At 33.0% G+C, this 23,217-nt stretch overlaps 1 protein-coding gene across 1 annotated transcript in view; it reads right to left on the bottom strand.

Moving 5' to 3' along the window:
• Window positions 1-6,798: 6,798 nt before the first annotated feature.
• Window positions 6,799-23,217, bottom strand: part of LOC111994423 (putative disease resistance protein RGA3) — a 21,940-nt gene continuing 5,521 nt past the window's right edge. Inside the window, 3 exon segments of the mRNA XM_065760966.1 lie at window positions 6,799-7,084; window positions 9,296-9,369; window positions 9,912-13,175. Coding sequence (XP_065617038.1) covers window positions 9,343-9,369; window positions 9,912-13,175 — 3,291 coding nt within the window. The 3' untranslated portion in view covers window positions 6,799-7,084; window positions 9,296-9,342.

The following is a 23,217-nucleotide window of genomic DNA, read 5'->3' as shown; positions in this document are numbered from 1 at the left end:
TAGTGATAAAAGATAGGAGAACTGACAAATCTTTGTGAGTAAGCTCTTATGAGAGTATTTTTATCCTATAGGATCCATCAAAATGACCCCCTTTTTCTATATTTTTTGCAGAAGGTAGGTGCCCAATCTTTTGGTAATGGTGATTAAAAAAAAATTGGAATGAGGATTGATCAATGATGATTCAATGCATGAATATGAAGTATAAAAAATATGGTTTATCTTTCAATTTAAACTCTTAAATAATTATCAAGAATAAAATTTCATTTTGATTGCTAATTGGCTTATGCTTGTACACCTAAAGCTTTTCTGAAATGCTTTTAAAAGGTTATGATAAGATATATAAAGTCTAGCTCTTTTGCACATTAAATGTCATTTGTAGTTCTTATTGTTGTAGCTTAGACGGATCTCCATGTGACCTTTGAATTTTATTTTATGTCATTTCTGAATTTTTAATTCTTTACTTTTTCTCTTTCAAGATCTTGTCACAGAAGTTCAATGTGCTTTGTATTTAACTCTGTCAGAATTCATTTGTAATACAGAGCTGAGAGTGACTTGGAGGGTCTATAGAAAAGTAGTTTGAAGCACTACAGAGGCATTTAAGATACCTCATAAGACCTAAGGAGCTCATTTGATGGTATCAAAAGTGTTTCTGACTTTATTTAACGAAGGCAAACTTGGTCCTTTCATCTTTGATAATGTCTATGATGCAAATGTTGTGTCCTGCATTGTAACTTCTAAGGTTTCTTTTTTCATTTTTATTTGGGGGGTGTAGGGTTGTGGGGGTGGGAGTGTGTTGTATATGCTGGTCTTTTCTTACTTTTTTTTCCCCCTCCTGCATTGTGTTGATGTCGTGAATTTACTGAAATTGTACTACAAAGCTAAAACATGCTTTGTGTTGGTGAGTTTTTGTCAAATTCTTTAAGGACTAAGTGTGAAATGTTTTATGCCTCAAGATGTGTCGACTAGGGATGAGACTTAAACCCTCTGTTGACCTCCAACCAATACAGGTTGCCCAAGCTGCAGCTTCTAAAATATTATACTTGGTGTCTTGGAATTTTATCAGTCTTTTTTCTTTTAATTTTTTGTGTATGTGGTTTTTCTGGGGCTTGGGGGGAATTGTTCAAGTCAACATGAAATTACTTTTATCAAATTGTATTGCTTATTCTATCTGATAAAGCTTACCAAATTCTTAAATGCATAGTACTTGCCAGCAGTTTTAAATACTCAAGGGACTCCCCTTCATTGGAAGCACTTGAACAATAGAAGACTGGAAGGGATTCGATACGATTCTAAGGAAAAACATGAGTACAATCTTAAAGATTTTCAGCCAAAAAGGAGGAAACTGCCAAATGACTCTGATATGCTTTACATTGAGTAATGTAGGATAGTTCTCATTTAATCATTTTATTCAGGATGACCCAAAGTATTTTAAAACTCTTTGTCAAATGACAAGTCTGAAAGGAGACAAACTTAACTATGGGCATAAGAAAATTTGTTCTAGGGACAACATAGAACCAAATAAACTTCATGATAAGTTTTGTCGTTGAGATATTACATGTGTTAGAAACTATTTTTGTTCTTACGAATGGATGGCAAATTATTAGATCAGAAATTTTTTCTGGGAAATTTAGTTTTCTTGTCGTGAATGAAGATTTAATTTTGATAACATATTTTCTGGTCATGAATGTGTTACAGTGAGCCTATGTTTTGATAACATATTTTACTGACATTCAAGTAGGACATAATGAAATTATTCTGTTGTGCTTACTGTATGAAGGGGTTTTTTATGACCAAGGACAAGAAAGGAGAATGTAAACTTGAAATGTGGGCAAATGCTAGACAGACTGACAGAGTCAATGAACTATGACTTTAGATATGGCAGGCTTAATTTGAAACAGATGATCAGTAAGTTCAGACAAAATAATCTGGTTTCTAGCTTCAGTAGATGGCTTTTAAGAAGGATGTGAAGCTTTTTTTGTTATTTTTGACAGTAATGTTCTTTTGTTAATACTGAAAAAAAAAAATGAAGAATTGCGGAAAGAGTGAATGACAACAATTTATAAAGGTTTTACCTAGTGCACAAAGCTCCAACTTTTGTGGGGTGCCCTTGTTCATGCTTATTAGATAGTGGATGATAGTCCCGTCTTGTGCATGTTTGTGTCAGTCAGTGCCCTTGTCCATGCTTCTTAGATAGTGACAGTGAGGAGCTCGTACTCTCGCTGCTTTATTGAAGTATGGGTGGTGATGATGGTGTCTTATCATGGTTCATGTACCAAAAGCTACTGGAGTTCAAGCTGAAGGAAGTGATTTCAAGGGAACCTACTCTACTTGTTTTGGTGGTTGGTGTTCCTAATGTTGGCAAGTCATCTTTAATTAATTTGATCCATCAAATTGTGTCATTTGCTTTCCTGGTAAGCTGTTACTATGTTTCAGCTGGATCATGGTTGGATGTCATTGTCTTGAAATGGAACTGTGGTGAAGGTTATTAAATTATTGAACAATAACGGGTTCAGTTTATATACCTTATAAAGTAATAAGAGACTGAAATTTTAGCTTCATGTGTCTTTCATAGTTATTAGCATTCAATAATTAAGACTATATCTGAGAATGAGATTGGACCCTGATATTAATATTGTTGGTAGGAAGATCTCGTAGGTTTGGTTGTGAATTGTTTTATTGACCATTATCACTTAACATTTAGTTCATGTTCTTGCTTTTATGAGCCGCAGACTGATTACACGAAAGTTATGGACTTATTTCTGACTTCTGCTATAGTATTTGACCACAGATAAAGTGAAGGGGATTACAATGACTTATATTATATTTTTGGCTTAATTGATTGATGTTCCCCCTATTTTGCTGGCTTTCTTACTAATTTACATATCTATTTTTTTTCTTTTGATTTTTTTTAAGCTAGTAAGTATCTGTAGGTTTATAGGAATAAGGGGAATAAACTATCAGGGTTAGGTCTCTGGTTTGATAATTGAAAGCTTGTAATAACTAAGTCAGTTGCAGAAGCTTTATTCAAATATATGTATTGGGTGTCAGGCTAATCATCAAGCATTTGGCTAGTTTCTTTTTTAATCTTAATTTTCTTCTATATTACTTTTGCCTGGCTAAATACTTCTGTTTCAACATTTTTGAATGTTTAAATGTTGACATTGAATTTTGAAGCTACAGATTGCGCATCAGCCTATCATACATGTCCTAGACACTCCGGGTGTATTGGTTCCAAGTATCCTTGACATAGAGACAGGGCTGAAGCTGGCTCTTGCAGGTATCATCCTCTTGCAAATAATTTCTCTTTAGTTTCTCGAGATTTTTTACACTAGATGTGTGAATGTGCACACACAGCTACCTTCAAGTCTTTTTAGTATTAGATGTGCTTATCTTGCTAGAAAGATCATTGTTGTAAACAGAGAAAAACAAGTGAGTCACCAATCACTATTCAGAGAGGCCATAGAGCACTCAACCTGAGCTGATTTGGTTGCAACAAACCAACTAGATTCAGCTTCAGTTATGTTGGGTAAGGCCTAAAAGTTATATGCTTCAAGCTATGTCAGTTAGGGATGAGATTTAAACCCTCTTGTTGACCTCCAACCAACACAGGTTGCCTAAGCCGCAGCTTCTAAAATATTTTCTTGGTGTCTTCGAATTTTATCAGTCTATTTTATTTTATTTTTGTGTATATGTGGATTTTTTGGGGGTTGGGGAGAGTTGTTCAATTCAACATGAAATTACTTTTGTCACATTGTTCTGATTATTCTATCTAATAAAGCTTACCAAACTCTTAAATGCACATGAAGGGGCCCATAAGAGATTCAGTGGTAGGTGAGAAGCGAATTGCACTTGCTGGTAGTTTTAAATACTCAAGGGGCTCCCTACATTGGAAGCACTTGAACAATAGCAGATTGGAAGGGATTCGATATGATTCTAAGGAAAAACAGCACAAACTTGTCAACTTGTGAAGCATCTACCCTTGCTTTATTACCATTGCTTTAATGGATGGATCTATCTATGCCAATATGGATAATATCAGAGGGAATTCCCACAGCATAAATTCAATTCTAAACATTATAGTAGTGGAGATTAAAGCAATTCTTTGGTAAAAAAATCCAAGTGTTTTGACTCCTTTAGCATAAGAAGGATTTGAAAAACGACACTCATTGTTCCGAAACCTAAGAAGCTACAACCTATAATCTTCCACCTTGGCCTTTTCCTATCTTTTCCCCTCTAATTACTGGGAAATTATTAGGTAGTCTGGGACTATAAAGTCAGCATGCTGACCTTGTAGTCCCAGCCAATAGAGGGAAGACTCATCATGAAAAATGAATGACATTAGCTTAGCTGCCACATCATTCTAACACACCCACAGATTTTAACAACGTTAATCCTGTCCGTTAACTCTTTTGCAAATTTCAAATTTTCATTTGGGAATTGGGCGGGTCGGTGAGAGATTTCAGAAGGTAAAAGCTTTCAAAATTCATTATTTTGAAATTCTCTTCTTCTTTTTTCTCTCTCTAATGGTCCATCTCCATGTTCATCATCATCACTATTAGCTACTATTTCCTTCCACCACAACGTTGGCAACACTTCTTCTCTATTTCTACTTCATATGTTCCTGCCCAGGCCTACAGATATCTCATGGCTAGATAACTCTTTTAATTTTTTTTACTTGGTAAATTCGAACTCTTTAAGTTTTTTTTTTTTTTTTTTGTTCCTTCTTTAGCTCAATATTATCTGGGTCAAGTTCCTATGGCCGTACTTTTCTTTTTATATTAAATGGGTCAAGCCTTAATGGTGTTCCTTTAGTGGCACTTTGTTGGAATCTTAGGTTCTGTAATACATGGACATGGGTTTCAGGTTTGATTTATAGTTTAACTTTATCGATTGTTAAATATGAGTAATAGTTTTGTTTTTATTTCCTATTAAAAAAAAAGTTTTAGTTTTTGTTGGGTTTGATTTTATCAGATAACTTTTGAGGGTGATTGGGATCAAAAGTGCTTGATTTAGGCAAAGCGTGAATGTCCCAATTTTTATTATTATTATTTTTTGGAGTCATAGAAAGTGTTTGTTGAAATGCCGCATAGAGTTTTGGTTTGTTTGAACTTGTTATGGCTTTGTATCCGTGTTTGTGTGGTTTTGCTTTTTTCTTTTTTTTTTAGGTGTTAAATCTGGTGTATTGAATAGTTTATTTCTCAAATTGAAATAAGTTATGAAAATTTCTGTCCTATATCATGTAAAAAAATTACAATATTTCACTTTTCTTTTGTCATTTTGATTATGATTGCGTTTTATGCTATAGAACTTCTTAGAGACTTTATTTATACTCTCTAATGCTATGAGGAACACAATGGATTAACTTGCAAGATGCCATAATGCCACCCTGGTTATATAACATTGTGAAGTGCAACTTCTCTTTTTTATGTGATTTTGATAGCGGCCTCGTTAAACTTGATGTTGGTTGCTTCAACATGTATATAGAGTCTGCAGACATAAAGCTACTACACTATACCTCTCAATCTACTTTACTCTAGTAATGGCAATCCATTCCTGACCAATTTAAGCGAAGTTGTTGGACAAAGTGGCTGGCTTCGGTTATTATTCAAACAAGCATCACCATTCAACAAGGGGACTCTAGGCTAGCTAAATAGTATGAATATCTTGCAGCAGTAACATAAGAAGCAAATTTCAAGCAACGTGGATAAGCATGAGTGTTCCTTTATCCAAGGGAGTTGTTAGTAGTCTATTAGAATTAGAATCTACCCAATAGGTAGATTTTTCAGATTGAGTTATTAGTTTATTATTTGTTCTTGGATATTATTAAGTTGATGTTGTATCAATTAGTCCTCTATCTCTATGTCAAGTTGATGTTTACGGGATGTATGAATTATTCATCTCAAATAGAATGTATTTGATATTATGTTAGATTGCTTAAAGCAAATTCATGATTTATGAATTCCTTAACCAAGCAAAAACCAGTAAAGTTATCACAAGCAATGGCTATCAATTTCATATGGGCTGGTTTTAGATTTTTAAATAGTCCAGTTAATCAATACCCATATAAACTGCAATCACAACCACTCAACAATGCCAATGCCATTGGAGTGCAAGTTTGGTCCCATGACTCCCATCATCAACAAGGGGACTCTAGGCTAGCTAAATAGTAGGAATATCTTGCAGCAGTAACATAAGAAGCAAATTTCAAGCAACGTGGATAAGCATGAGTGTTCCTTTATCCAAGGGAGTTGTTAGTAGTCTATTAGAATTAGAATCTAGCCAATAGGTAGATTTTTCAGATTGAGTTATTGGTTTATTATTTGTTCTTGGATATTATTAAGTTGATGTTGTATCAATTAGTCCTCTATCTCTATGTCAAGTTGATGTTTACGGGATGTATGAATTATTCATCTCAAATAGAATGTATTTGATATTGCTCAAAGCAAATTCATGATTTATGAATTCCTTAACTAAGCAAAAACCAGTAAAGTTATCACAAGCAATGGCTATCAATTTCATATGGGCTGGTTTTAGATTTTTAAATAGTCCAGTTAATCAATACCCATATAAACTGCAATCACAACCACTCAACAATGCCAATGCCATTAGAGTGCAAGTTTGGTCCCATGACTCCCATCATTGCTAATACAACCTACTATAGATAAACTACAAAAAATAAAACTATTGAGATCTATTTTTTACAAATTTTGTTCATTTTTTGATCAATCAAACACTTCACATATGAGTTCTACACATGAAACCTAAAAATTTATGCAACAATTTGTAATACATCGGATGTACAAAATAATTTTTCCATACTATGAAGAACTTGATTCAAAAATGTAGATTAAAATAGAAACATAACATGCAAAAGTAACGTTAAAGAGGTTCACCAACATTTTTGCACTTCCTTTCTATTATAGTTGTTTACATTCAAATTGACCTCATCATTGTATTTGATAAATAAACCTAAATATTCTATAAAAAATAAATCTCCTCAACTCATGCAACTTTACTTTTTCTCCCGTAGTCATTCGTAGGGCAACTTCAATTGTTCTAATTTGGGCTTCAATGCTAATCCTATCTGCAAGTATAAATTCACAATCATCAATTAAAAATAACTGTGCATGGTTGCTAAAAATATTGTGCGACATCATGTCATATCAACACAAATGGAATTAAACAAGATATGTGATGCAGGAAAATAAAGAGGAAACCAAAAGAACAAAATTAAAAAATAAATCCCAAGAATTATTTTGGTGGTGCTCTTACATCAAGATGATTATGCATTAATGGTGCATGTGCTTCTTGTAATTGATTCTAGAATTGTGAACCTCTAATTGCGATTAAGATAAGCACCAAAGTAGAAAGTAACATTGAGCAACCAATGAAAGCCAATCAGTATCTCTCATACTTGTAATCAAAATTTTCCCTTAATTGTTTGCATATAGACCTCAAAATAAGCATAATACTACTAATTTTATAAAATGTCAATTATGATGTTCATAAATAAGCTCATGAGTGACAATGAACTATGCTTGGACATGACTTACAAAATCCCCTAAGAGATGGATGTGCATCCATAGTAGGCAAAAGTAACAATGAAATTACCAAAAACTTGCACATGAATTTAGAATAAGTCCACCTAAGTTTCTATCATACATGAAACAAAGTAATCAAAACTGTCAAAAAGTTATTACAAGTTTAGTAGCTGAAGCCCATGGCATACTTATATGACACTTTAACTCCACTATCAAACTTTGAGGTCATGGACTGACTAACTGAAAAAGAAAAGATACAAAATAATGCAGTTGTTGCATAGCAAATTTGTTACACTTAGAGACAGCTTCAACACCGGATTTCACAAAAATAAAAACAGCAGAACCACATAGACATGGATACAAAGCCATAACAAGTTCAGACAAACTAGAACTCTATGAGGCATTTCAACAAACAACTTTCTATGCCACCAAAAAATAATAATAATAAAAATTGGGACATTGACGCTTTGCCTAAATCAAGCACTTTTGATCCCAACCACTCTTAAAAGTTATCTGATCAAATCAAATCCAACAAAAACTAAAACTTTTTTTTTTTGTTTTTTTTTAATAGGAAACAAAAACAAAACTATTACTCATATTTAACAATCGATAAAGTTAAACTATAAATCTAATCTGAAACCCATGTTCATGTATTACAGAACCTAAGATTCCAGCAAAGTGCCACTAAAGGAACACCATTAAGGCTTGACCCATTTAATATAAAAGAAATGTAAGGCAACAGGAACTTGACCCAGATAATATTGAGCTAAGAAGGAAAAAAAAAAAGAAAAAAAAAACTAAAAGAGTTTGAATTTACCAAGTAAAAAAACTAAAAGAGTTAACATCTAGCAATGAGATATCTGTAGGCCTGGGCAGGAACAGATGAAGTAGAAATAGAGAAGAAGTGTTGCCAACGTTGTGGCGGAAGAAAGCAGTAGCAAATAGTGATGATGAGGAACATGGAGATGGACCATGAGAGAGAGAGAGAGAAAAAAGAAAAAAAAAAAAGATTTTTCAAAATAATGAATTTTGAAAGCTTTACCTTCTGAAATCTCTCACCAACCCGCCCAATTCCTAAATGAAATTTTGAAATTTGCAAATGAGTTAACGGACAGGACTAACGATGTTAAAATATGTGGGTGCGTTAGAATGATGTGGCAACTAAGTTGATGTCATTCATTTTTCATGATGTGTCTTCTTTCTATTGGTTGGGACTACAAGGTCAGTAAGCTGATCTTGTAGTCCTGGACTACCTAATAATTTCCCCTAATTACTAGTGTCAATTTTTTTCTAAAATTAATCTTAATGTATCATTTATAATTTTGGTTTAAGTTAGAAGGAGTTTTATATGGAAATGAAACTTTATAATTCCAAATACAAATATCACTCCCTTCAATGGCAATTACACATCATATGTTCTGATTAATTAAGCATGTTATTACACATGGTGCTTCATGCTTACGATGAAGAATCATAATATATGAATATAAGAACAAATGTTTGCACACACAAATCCATGGATCTCTCAACTTTATATACAAGGATGTAGTCAAGGGAGTATACACATCACTTCTTATTTATTTACATCTCTTACTTTGAATTAAAATGACATATGTTTATTTATTGACATCATTTAGTACAAATTACAATAACATAAATATTTATTCATTTACATCACTTACAAGCAAATTAAATAACAGAAATATCTATTTATTTATATGTTGTAATACAAATTGCGATGAAGAAATGCTTACGAATTATGGAAGGAACATGTGACTTTGAATTGAGCAACATTTAGACTCTATTGATTGTGACTTGTGTTGAACTCCTGAAATGAAATTTGCAATATATAGTATATAAGCAACTTACAAGAACGATACTACTAGGAAAAATGTATTTACAAAAGATAAATAAATAAATAAAAACTTATTATGTTCATTCAAGTTTTTGGTTGCCAATACCTTACTTAGAAACACAATGTTACACAAACAAGATAAAATTTCTCAATTAAATAAATAGGATAAATCTCTTCTTCTCTACTTTTTCCCTTTGTTTTTATTTTTTATTTTTTTATTTTTTTTTCTTCTTTTGCTGGGGAAGGTCCAAAGGGGTGGGCAAAAAATAAAGATTTAGAAGACCACTTTACTTTTGGATATTCAATTTCATGCAAAAAGATATTTTTGGCTTCAATTTACTTTAAATCTAATTTGGACAAAGAGGGCTTTGACTTTTTTATTAAAAGAAAAAGAAAAAGGGGGTTTGCTTCATTAAGAATTATAACCAGCTTTAGGATTAATTTAAATCAGTAGAGAGAGTAGAGATAGAGACTATAATAGTACAAAAATAACAAGAAGACATATATGCCCTTACCTCATCATCTTCTCCTTGTAAATATTCGCTGATGTCATCATCTCTCTCTGATGAACTTCCGCTATCCTCATTGAAAACAATGATTGGTACATGAGCAATCTTGTGCCTAACTTCTTCTCTGCACTTTCTACTCAACTTAGGACATCTTGAAATCAGTAATTCTCTTAGTGCAGTGAGATCTTGCATCCCCTCCGGGAGAGATGAGAACACAGGGCAATTTATAATTCTAAGTGTCTGAAGTGATTTCAAATGTGGCAGCCACTCAGGCAAAGCGGTGAAATTCCAACAATGTGAAATCAGTAGGTCCTGTAAAGTGTTGGCAGATGCTTTGAACCACTGGGGCAAACCCTCCAACTTAGGTAAATTCTCAATCATCAACAAACGGAGGCTTAACTTGATAGCTTGATTCTCTTCTTTATCAGTCAAACTAAGCTCTTCACAATCCTCAATTATCAGTTCCTCTAGGGCAGTTAGATCTTGCAGCCCCTCCGGGAGAGATGAGAGCACAGGGCAATTTGTAATTCTAAGTGTCTGAAGTGATTTCAGATGTGGCAGCCACTCAGGCAAAGCGGTGAAATTACAACAATCTTCAATCTCTAGGAGCTGTAAAGTGTTGGCAGATGCTTTGAGCCACTGGGGCAAACCCTCCAACTTAGGTAAATTCTCAATCATCAACCATCGGAGGCTTAACTTGATAGCTTGATTCTCTTCTTTATCAGTCAAACTAAGCCCTTCACAATTCCGAATCTGAATTTCTCTTAGTGCAGTGAGATCTTGCAGCCCCTCCAGGAGAGATGAGAGCACAGGGCAATTTATAATTCTAAGTGTCTGAAGTGATTTCAGATGTGGCAGCCACTCAGGCAAAGCGGTGAAATTACAACAATCTTCAATCTCTAGGTGCTGTAAAGTGTTGGCAGATGCTTGGAGCCACTGGGGCAAAACCTCCAACTTAGGTAAATTCTTAATCGTCAACAATCGGAGGCTTAACTTGAGATCTTGATTCTCTTCTTTATCCGTCAAACTAAGCTCTTCACAATACTCAATTTGCAGGTTCTCTAGGGCAGTTAGGTGTTTGATACTGAGTGACAAAGTAGTCAAACTTGGACATTTTACAACAAACAATGTTCGAAGATTGGTGAGGCGCCCCTCCTCCATCCCTTCAAACACACATTTTAGATTCTCACATTGCCTTATCCACAAAGATCGAAGAGAATCCAAGCAACCTACTGCCTTCTCTGACAAGCAGGTATGCTTTGTTGTAACATCCAAAAACCTGAGGCTGATTATGTCCCTTATACCTTTGGGCAACCGTTCAAGATTGCTGCAACCACCAAGCGCTAAAGTTTTCAAACTGTGCAGCTTGCAAATGGAATCCGGAAGTTGCTTGATTATGCGATTATCTGATAGGTCAAGATATCTCAAATGTTTCAAACTTCCAATGGAACATGGCAACACCTCAAAGGATGAATTGGTCAGATAAAGCACTCGTAAGTACTTAAATCTTGCGATACATGCTTCAAGTAAGGACGCAGGTTGCTCTATTTTGAAAATAATAGTCTGGACTTTCCTCAACTTCTCTAACTGTGTTGTAACTTCTTGCCCATTCTCCAAAAGTGACAGATGACAAATTTCTGTAGCAAGGTTGACCTCCTTGGTCACTACCGAACACTCACCTTTGGCAATTGAGAGTGCAAGATCATGGATCAGATCATGCATTTTAAAGGTATAATAGAAGATAAATACTTGGTTAACATCTTGAAAGAACGATCTCGACAACAGCTCTTTGATATACAAGTCACCAACATCTTCCAACTCTTGACTTTCACTGGCAGGGGATTGAAGAATTCCATGTGCCATCCAAAATTGAATCAATTCCTGATTATTGAAGTCATGATCCTTTGGAAAAAGATAACAATATGCAAAACATTGCTTCAAGTGAAATGGCATTTGATTGTAACTGAGCTTCAATGCGGGTAAGATGTCACCTTCTTTTTGTTCTAAATTCCATATCTCATTATCTCTAATAGATTTTCACTCATGTTCATCAACCTTTGAATAAAGTGGGCCAGCTAAAGTTTTCACTGCCAATGGAACCCCCTTACATTTTTTGACAATTTCTCTTCCAATATTTAAGAGGTTTGGATATTGTTTTTCTTCTCCTTCCTTAAATGCCAATTTCACAAACAAAGACATACAGTTCTCTTCAGGTAAACCTTCAAGATTGTATGGAGAAGCAGTACCCATAATAGTAGCAACCGAGCTGTTTCGTGTTGTCACTATAATTTTACTTCCATTGCAACCACCAAGTAACAAATCTTCCAATTCCTTCCATTTATTACGATCATCATTCCAAACATCATCCAAGACAAGTAGAAATCTCTTATCTTCTAAAAGTTCTCTTAAGCTATTTTGCCATTGATCAATACCCAAGTTTTCATTAACTGAAACTTTTGCAGATTTAAGGATTTCTTTTATCAACCTTGTAACATCAAAATCCTCAGACACACACACCCACATCCTCAATTGTTGAAAATGGCTACCTACCTGTTCATCGTTATACACCAACTTGGCAAGTGTGGTCTTCCCCATACCTCCAATCCCAACTATAGGAATTACACTGACATTTCTGCCAGTATCTTGCTGCATCAAAAGATCTAGAATCTGTTTTTTGGCATCATCCCTACCAATGACATTCCGAGGATGAACAAAGGAGTGGGACAACTCCCTCCTTTCCCGCATATTTAACTTTCTATCTTCAAGTCCTAGAGCAAGATTGAACTTATCTTTCTCAGCTGCAATTTCATCTACCTTCTTTCTAATACCTTTGATTTTATGTGCCATTTCAAAACTGACTACAAGTGGATTAGAACTTGAAATGAAATTACTCACCTTTTTGCTAGTGCTCCCGTTTCTCTTCATGACTTCCTTCTGCAGAACCATGTACTGAAATTCATCCAGCACATTCTCGGCATCTTTAAGAACGTCTTTGAGCTCCCCTAGCCAAACACTCAGCCCATGGTCACTTGCTTGCTTCTCCTCAGCATCCAAGAGTACGGCTTTGATGGCTTTGACAGTGCGCTCAAGCTTTGTCAGATCACTTTTGACGCCCCATGCCGAGCTGATCTCTTGGAAAGTAACCGATCCGAGCAGCTCCAGGACTTTCACTGCGATGCCATAGCCAATTTCAGCCATGTTCTTGGTAAACACTAAAGAGCAAAGACAATGGAATGCGAAGATGAATGACTCTGCTTCGTTGCAAGAATGCTAAAGTGTAGAAAAAGAAAGGTGAACTGCACTTAATCCGCATTATTTTATCAAGTATCAAGCTTTGTGCAGTGTGCATTGTTACTGTACAGTGGATTAGTGCTGTGGAGTGTGAGCAGATTGTGCAAGTGTAAGAACAAACAGAGTATTGTCCTTGTCCTTTCAATCAAGTATATTAAGAAATATACTTAAAATAAATGATTGAGAAATCTATTTTTTATTTTTTTTATTACGTAATTTAAAAAATTAATATTACTAAAATATAAATAAGTTAATATAATATACATCAAATTATTAATTGATATAATAATTAATAATAATCGATAAAGTAAAAATTAGCATTAAAAAAATATTAATTTGAGTGGGTATACGTTGGGTGCGGCTCGTGTGGGTGGACTGGGAAGTTTGTAGCTGTGTTGGTGGGGGCCTAAAATTGTTTTCTGCTTTTTTAGATTATAAAATATTATATACCCAACAACTATAACGTGCCTGTGCAGTGCTAAGTCCTGTCATTTTATAAAGTATCAAGCTTTGTGCAGTGTGCACTGTCACTGTGCAGTGACATTAGTGCTGTGGAGTGGGAGCAGATTATGCAAGTGTAAGAGCATACTCTTATCAATCAAGTAGATTAAGAAAGGGTTCGGTTAAAAGTTTTTATTTTTAAAAAAAAAATTTTGAAAATCATAAAAATTGTCATTATTTTCTTAATTTTAAAAAAAAAAATTTCAAAAATGAAAACTAATATATACCCTAATAGAATACATTAATAAAATCCATATAATTTAAAATGAAGGACTGAACTTATAAAAAAAGGTCAAGAATCAAGATGAGTCATACAATACTATTTTACTGTTTATTGTTTATTGTTTATAGATTTACAAATTTTACTATTTACAGACCTACAAATATCACTTTTCAGCAATTTTTTTATTAAAAATAGGTCACACGATACTATTCACATATTTAAAAATTATTTTGTTATAGTGTTTTTCAGTTTTTAATTGTATCTAAATGGACCCTTAGTATGTTGTCCTTGTCCTATCAATTAAGTAAATTAAAAAATATAACTTAAAATGAATAACTGAATTTATAGAAAAAGAACAAGAATTACAAATAATAAAAAAATCAAGAATTAAGACTCAGCTTGTTGTCTATCAATCAAGTAGATTAAAAAATATAACTTATATAGAAAAAGATTAAGAATAAAAACGAAGAAAAGAAAGGAAACAATATAAATAGAAAAGCAGAAAGATAAAAAGGTGGGAGATTTTTTATTATCTCTATTTTAGTATATTTCAAGATAATTATGTTGCATTATTAATAAATTTGTTTAGTATTAATCCTGATTTTAGCATATATTAAGAATGGGTTAATGAATTTGTCTCTTAAAATTTCGCTATTTTTGTTTTTTCCCTATTTAATATTTTGCATTTTAAGATATAATAGAACTTTTTTCATGCATTTTATTGACTAGTAAAAATACTAAAATATTTTTTTAATTAAAATATATAAATAAATATTACACAAATATTTTTTTTTAAGTGAGAACCTACTTTTATTTGAAAGTCTTAAACAATTGCATTAATTATATCTGTTGTTCAGCCGTATCTAGCCTTGCCAATTTACAAGTGAAGGTGAAGAATTGTTAAAAGCTCACCTAATCTGCTCTTCTTTTTTGTATCGATGGTGGGGGCATAGTTGAAAATGATGGAAGCACCTTTGTAGTGGGGCTCTCATTTTTTGGTAGTGGGTTGTGGGACCTTCTTAAAGGGCCGAGTATGTTTCGTTTGTATTCATGTAAAGAAAGGAATTGCTTTAGTGTTTCACACCACCCTTGTCTGAATGGCCCTCATTTTTCAAAGCAACGTGCCTAGGATAACGAAAGTGATAATGTGATACGAAAAAGTCATTTGAGTTTATTAGGTGGGATGATGGAACAACAAGGCTGTTTAAAGAGGTCGTAGTTTGTAGTTTGTACTTCTACATGAGAAGCCTCAACGGCTTCCTATGGAACACTCAAAAGCTGTAAGAAGGGTGGAGAGGTGATTATAACTAGGCTAGATTCTATGGCTTCTCATGTAGACTATACATCCTTATTAAATCGATGGTTTTTTTCCTTTTTAGGAACTATTAAATCGATGTTTTAAGCAATCAAGTTCAACATAAATTTTGGTAATGAAGTGGAAAATTGATGAAAAACATCTTTAAAGTAAATGCCACACACAAACAATCCTATAAAATTCAAAATAATAGAACATTTTACAAATAGTTAGGACTCACAAAACTTTTGAAATCTAAACTTTCTACGCAACCCCTAAAAACAACCCACTTGCCAAACCTCTACTATAGTTTCGAAACCTTTAGAATCCTTCTTAGTGATTTCCTCCGCATAATCCATAGCCTCCGACACACTCCAATAAAACTTCTAACATAACTCAACTTCATCTATAAAAATAGTCAAATGTCACGTTTTGATAAATTTGTAATAAATTAATACTATTTTAAAAATATTTAGCAATATACTATTTTTTGACATTCAATTTTTACAAAATCAAATTCTAAATATTGCTCAAGTTTTAAACAACTGACATTTATGTCCATTCTCACAATTTATCCATCAATTCAGACACTCCTATTCTAACTTTCAAAGCACCATAAACTAAAAATAGTACTCTAGTAAAAAAAAAAAAATACCATGACTATGTAATAAAAAACAAAATCCCAAAAAGTTCACAACCATATATTCACTTCACAAGTACACACATGAATGAGCTTTCAAATCTCTCATTTATTAAGTTTTATCTCCTCTCTCATCATTCATTCAGAGTTTCAGACATCACAATCTTCTAAAATCTCACATTTCTCTTTTGAAAATTGAAACACCAAAGTCAGATATCACAATATTCTCAAATCTCACCTTTCAGACAACACAGTAATAGTGTGGAAAACAGGTCAGCATTTCTTAAGTAAAAGTTTTATTTAAAAAAAAAGTACTTGACTAATCGGTTCCATTAAAGCAGAACTGATTATTTTAACCCGTTTAGTATATGTGTTTAAAAATTAAAAATTATTATTTAAAAATATTTATAAAAATATATGTGAGTAAAAAAGTATCTAAAAATACATAAAATATTATTTAAAAACTAAAAATAACGATTTAAAAATACAAACCAAACACTCTCTTTTTCTACTAAAAATCTAAAATATATCTTCTCCCAACCCAAAAAATAATGTTGACAATCAGATATCAGACAAGATTTGATCCTAGAGAAGGTGAGCGTTTGGGAATTTGCGCTTCCCAAGTCCTGCTTTTTTTTTTTTTTTTTTTTTTTTTATCAGCGCTCTTGCACTGTTCAGAAGATAGATTTGATCCTAGAGAAGGTGAGCGTTTGGGAATTTGCGCTTCCCAAGTCCTGCTTTTTTTTTTTTTTTTTTTTTTTTTATCAGCGCTCTTGCACTGTTCAGAAGATCTGAACAGTGCATTTACATGTAAACAGTACAATGCGCGTAAACAGTAATTTTTTTTATTACTTTTCCTCAATTATTTTCAATTTTCGATTTTAAATTTTTTATAAAAATAAGTAATATTCAAACGGACGTAAGATTTGATATGGACATAAGATTTGATATGCATGATAGATGTAGAGATTGGAATTGGTGCAACGGTTAAAGGTATAAATCATGGTGAAAATAGTTAAATATCACATTTTGGCAAAATTTGTGATAAACTAAGTAACACGAATTCCTCATGAGTCACTTGACCTGAAATTTGGGCAATTAAAATTAAAAAAAAAAAGTGGTACTTGAATATTTTTGAAATCAAGTACTTCTTTATAGGAGTTTTTTGGCTAAATATTGCTAAATTTAAAATATATTTGCGTTATAGGTACTGTTACAAGTTATTTAGGAAAATGAGGAGAGAGATTAAATTTCAACAACAATGTTGCCGAAATTCAAGAAAAAGTAGGAGAAAGAATGAGAAAAAGGGAGGAAAGAGAAAAACTTGAATTTCGGCAACAGTGTTGCCGTAATTCATCTACCCAATTTTCCTCACTTGCCCGGATGTGTGAGTGTGAGAAGTGCAATGAGTGAGTGCCAAAAAAAAAAAAAAGTAATTGTGCCAATGGTATTGCCGAAAATGGTAGGGGAAAAAAATTGAATGCCAAAATTTGGGGAAGAATTAAAGAAAAATATAATGTGCTACGTATACAATATTTTCACAATAAATCACAGGTAACTAATTATTATTAGTTCGAATTTAAATTTAACATTAAGATTACTATTTTAATATAATAATAACAATAAGTAACAACCTAATACTTAGAATTTGTTGTAAAAATATTGTAAAAATTACCGAAATTGTGGGACAATTGGGAAAAAAGTTTTTTTTTTTTCTTTCAATTGTGGCAATGGTATTGCCGAAATTGTGGGGAAAAATTTTTTTCTTTACAATTTCGACAAGACCATTGCCACAATTGGGGGAAAAAGTTTTTTTTTTTTCCCATTTTCGGCAAATCTATTACACTTTTTTTTTTAAGAAATGATAAGTGCACAAAATTTTTACAACATTTTTACAACAAATTCTAAGTATCAGGTTGTTACTTATTGTTATTATTAGATTAAAATAGTAATCTTATTTTTAAATTTAAATTTGAACTAATAATAACTAGTTACCAGTGATTTATTGTGAAAATATTGTAAAAATATTGTGTACGTAAAACATTATATTTTTCTTTAATTCTTTCCCAAATTTTGGCATTCACTTTTTTTTTCTCCTACCATTTTCGACAATACTATTGTCACAATTACTTTTTTTTTTTGCACTCATTCATTGCACTTCTCACACTCACACATCCGAGCAGGTGAGAAAAATTAGACAAATGAATTATGACAATACTATTACCGAAATTCAATCTATCTCTTCATTTCTACACAAATATATTTTAAATTTAACAATATTTAACCAAAAACACCTTTTACAGTCGAGTTTTTTTTTTTTTTATAAACAAAACTTTTACTTAAAAAATACTGACCTGTTTTCCATCCTACTACTGTGTTGTCTGAAAGGTGAGATTTGAGAAGATTGTGATGTCTGACTTTGGTGACTTTAGTGTTTCAATTTTCAAGAGAGAAAGGTGAGATTTGAGAAGATTGTGATGTCTAAAACTCTGAATGATGAGAGAGGAAATAAAACTTAATAAATATGAGATTTGAAAGTTCATTCACGTGGTTACCTGTGAAGTGAGCATGTGGTTATGAACTTTTTGGAGTTTTGATTTTTATTTCTTAATATAAATTGCTTAAAACTTGCCCGCCGCACAATTATTGCCATTCGTAATATTGTGCATGCATGATTCATAAGCAATAACATTGTTTGTTGTTGATTGTTCATACTATTGTGTAACATGATGCAGTAAGTGATTTTTAACTTTCACATTTATTGTATTTGTTTATAATTATCCAAAAATGTGAATTTTATTTCTAGAAAAATTATAAATAAATATTTTTTTAACCCCACTTTATTTTAGATTTTTTAACAATATTAAATTTTTTTTTTGAAGAATTAACAATATTAAATTAAATTCATTATTTTATATAATAGTAATAATATATATATATATATATATTTTTTTTAGAAAAACCGAAACACTTTATATGGTTTAGTGCAGAAAATTTTCCAAACTGATTGCTATGTCATATGTGTTACTGCTTAATGAAAAATGTTTTGAATTCCTTTGAATTCACATTTGCTACCTGTAAAGATATGTAAATGAGAATGCTCCTCTTAACTGATATAAATATATATTATCTTATCACAAAAAAAAAAAATATATATATATATATATATATTTATTACACTACCCCGAGACAAAAACAGCAAATTAAAAACTGAAAATTATTATTTGAAAAATGTATTAAAATACGTGTGAATGAAAAAATATATAAAAATACATATAATGTTATTTAAAAACTAAAAATTATTGTTTAAAAACATGTATCAAACACCTATAGGTAGAGTCTTTTGGCTAAATATTGCTAAATTTGAAACTTATTTGCGTTATAGGTACTGTTACAACTTATTTAGAGATTCGAGGAGAGAGATTGAATTTCGGCAATAGTGTTGCCGAAATTCTAAGAAAAGTAGGAGAGAATGAGAAAAAGGCTGGAGAGAGAAAAGTTGAATTACGGCAATGGCATTGCCGCAATTCATTCTGCCCAACTGTGCTGACCGAGTGGCTGTGTGAGAAGTGCTCTGACCGAAAGTGTGAGTGCCCAAAAGAAAGTAATTATGGCAATGGTATTGTCGAAAATGGGAGGGGAAAAAGAAATAAAGTGAATGCCAAAATCTGGGGAAGAATTAAAGAAAAATATAATGTGCTACGTACACAATATTTTTACAATATTTCCACAATAAATCACAGGTAACTAGTTATTATTAGTTCAAATTTAAATTTAACATTGAGATTACTATTTTAATCTAACAATAACAACAAATAACAACCTGATACTTAGAATTTGTTGTAAAAATTGTGTGCACTTATCATTTCTTAAAAAAAAAAAAAAAAAAGTGTAATGGATTTGCCGAAAATTTTGTGGCAATTGTGGCTTGTCGAAAATGGGAGGAAAAAAAAAATGTTTCAATGGGTTTGTGGCATTGCTAAATTTTTTTTTTTTTTTTTGCAATTGTGGCAATGCCATTGTCGAAAAAGGAAAAAAAAAAAAAAAAAAATTTTTCCCAATTGTTGCAATGGCAATGGAAAAAAACTTTTTTCCCCAATTGCGACAATGCCATTGCCGTAATTCAACTTTTCTCTCTCCAACATTTTTCTCATTCTCTCTCCTACTTTTCTTGGAATTTCGGCAACACTGTTATCGAAATTCAATTTCTCTCCTCATATCCCTAAATAAGTTGTAACAGTATCTATAACGCAAATAAGTTTCAAATTTAGCAGTATTTAGCCAAAAGACTCACAAATACAAGTATGACAACATAGTTGAGCCTTTTAGCAAATAAGTTTTAAATTTAGCAATATTTAGCAAAAAGACTCACAAATACATGATATAATATATATCATGTTATTAATTAGTGTAATAGCTAATAATAATTGATAAAGTAGAAATTTGCATTAAAAAAATATTAATTTGAGTGGGTATACATTGGGTGTGGCTCGTGTGGGTGGATCAGGGAGTTTGTAGCTGTGTTGGTGGGGGCCTAAAACTATTTTCCACTTTTTTAATTATAAAATAGGGTAAACTACATATTTAGTCCTTAACATTTATACCATATTTTAATTTAGTCCCTAATATTTTAATTGTGTCAATTTGATCCGTAGCATTTCAATGTTGTGTCAATTTAGTCCTCGATGTTATATCTTATATGAAAATTGCTAATATAACAAACGGCCAAAATAAAATTTAAGTTTATTGTCTCATCAACGTAATCTAATTTTTTGTTTTGACCATTAGACACGTCATAAATTTTCATCCAAAAGTTAATGATAGAGACTAAATTGACACGATACTAAAAGATTAAGAAACAAATTGACACAATTGAAAGGTTATGGATTAAATTAAAATATAGTGTATAGAATATGGCAAATTACATACTTTACCCTATAAAATATTATACACTCAATAACTATACTGTGTAGTGCTAAGTCTCATTTTATCAAGTATCAAGCTTTGTGTAGTGTGCATTGTCATTGTGCAGTGGCATTAGTGCTGTGGAGCGTGAGCAGATTGTGCAAGTGTAAGAGCAAACTCAGCGTGTTGTCCTTGTCTTATCAGTCAAGTAGATTAGAAAATATAACTTAAAATGAATAACTGACCAATAAAATGATTAAAATATTTTTTAATGCATTACTGACCAATAAAATGACTAAAATATTTGTTTGTAATTAAAATATATAAATAAATATTACACACACATATATATAGAGTCTTTTGGTTAAATATTGCTAAATTTAAAATATATTTGCGTTATAGGTACTGTTACAAGTTATTTAGGAGAATGAGAAGAGAGATTGAATTTCGGCAACAGTGTTGCTGAAATTTAAGAAAAAGTAGGAGAGAGAATGAGAAAAATGGAGGAAAGAGAAAAACTTGAATTTCGGCAATAGTGTTGCCGTAATTCATCTGTCCAATTTTCTTCCCCTGCCCAGATGTATGAGTGTGAGAAGTGCAATGAGTGAGTGCCTAAAAAAAAAAAAAAGTAATTGTAGTAATGGTATTGCCGAAAATGGTAGGGGAAAAAAAATGTGAATGCCAAAATTTGAGGAAGAATTAAAGAAAAATATAATGTGCTACGTATACAATATTTTTACAATATTTTCAGAATAAATCACAGGTAACTAGTTATTATTAGTTCAAATTTAAATTTAACATTGAAATTACTATTTTAATATAACAATAATGATGATGCCGAAAATATCACCAATGAGCCGCACGTACTCGCACGCCCAAAATGTAACCTACACAACACAAGAAAGTGAAAAGACCTAAGCAGAGAGCACCGGTGTGGTGCCGGCCAAATACCCTCCGAAGGTCAAGTTAAGACTCTTTTCAACTTTAGAGTGCTAGAGAGGGGTTAATTATGCGTAACTCGATTTATGAGGGTATTGGGGCTTTTATAGTAGTCGAAAGTTGACCTTTTTTACTTTGAGTCGAAGTCTTTCCTTGTAGAAATCCTCTTGAGGAGTCCCAAACGTGATGGACAAGTCATATTCCTTATAAAGAAGATCTCCATCGATGCACGCAGCTTCTAGAACCCTAATTGCGTTAGGACTCTAAATACCCCTAAAATCTAGGGGGTGTGCCGCAAGTATTCCTATATAGGGATTCTGTCTGACACGTGGCCAGCAAATCTGTTCTCACCGAGTCTTGCACCTGATGGACCTGTCCATCAACATTGCTTGGATCCGTCAACTTATTTTCTCCTCTTCAGTTGCCCCCTTCACCCTATGGGTCCGTGATCTCAGAGTGAAAGGACCCGTGGGGTGACGGTTCGATTTGGATCTTGAGAGACTTGTCAGTCTTTGACAGGCTAGCCCGAAATTATTCATAGCGTAGGGGACCTAAATTTTGACCAAGGCACTTTTGGGTGACATGGTCCATCTGTCCTCCTGTAGGTAAGAAGACTTAGAATTTTCACCAAGGCATTCGCGGGTGACTTGGTTCGTCATTTCAACCGTAGGTAGTAGGACTTAAAATTTGTACCAAGGCATTTGAATGACTTGGTCCGTCCTTCCACCCGTAGGTAGAAGGACACAAATTTTGTACCAAGACACTTAAGTGACTTGGTCCGTCCTTCCACCCATAGGTAGAAGGACTTAAATTCGTCCTTCCACCCGTAGGTAGTGAGACTTAAATTTTGTACCAAGGCATTTGAATGACTTGGTCCGTCCTTGCACCCGTAGGTAGAAGGACATAAATTTTGTACCAAGACACTTGACTGACTTGGTCCGTCCTTCCACCCGTAGGTAGAAGGACTTAAATTTTGTACCAAGACACTTGAGTGACTTGGTCCGTCCTTTCACCCGTAGGTAGAAGGACTTAAAATTTTTTACCAAGGCACTTATGAGTGACTTGGTCCGTCCTTCCACCTGTAGGTAGTAAGACTTAAATGTTGTACCAAGACACTCGTTGATGGCTTGGTTCGTCCTTCCACCCCGTAGGTAGGAAGACTTAGAATTTGTACCAAGGCACTTGTGAGTGACTTGGTTCATCCTTCCACCCGTAGGTAGTAGGACTTAAATTTTGTGTCAAGGCACTTGAGTGACTTGGTCCATCCTTCTACCTACAGACTTAAATTTTGTACCAAGACACTTGAATGACTTGGTCCATCCTTCCACCCGTAGGTAGAAGGACTTAAAATTTTTTACCAAGGTATTTGTGAGTGACTTGGTCCGTCCTTCCACCCGTAGGTAGAAGGATATAAATTTTGTACCAAGGCACTTGAGTGACTTGGTCCATCCATCCACCCGTAGGTAGAAGGACTTAAATTTTGTACCAAGGCACTTGTGAGTGACTTGGTCCGTCCTTC

Source organism: Quercus suber, unplaced genomic scaffold (genome assembly GCF_002906115.3).
Source record: "Quercus suber isolate HL8 unplaced genomic scaffold, Cork oak 2.0 scaffold_389, whole genome shotgun sequence".
NCBI lineage: Eukaryota > Viridiplantae > Streptophyta > Magnoliopsida > Fagales > Fagaceae > Quercus > Quercus suber.
Note: the sequence above shows the minus strand (reverse complement) of the source record. Positions and strands in the feature narration are given on the sequence as shown.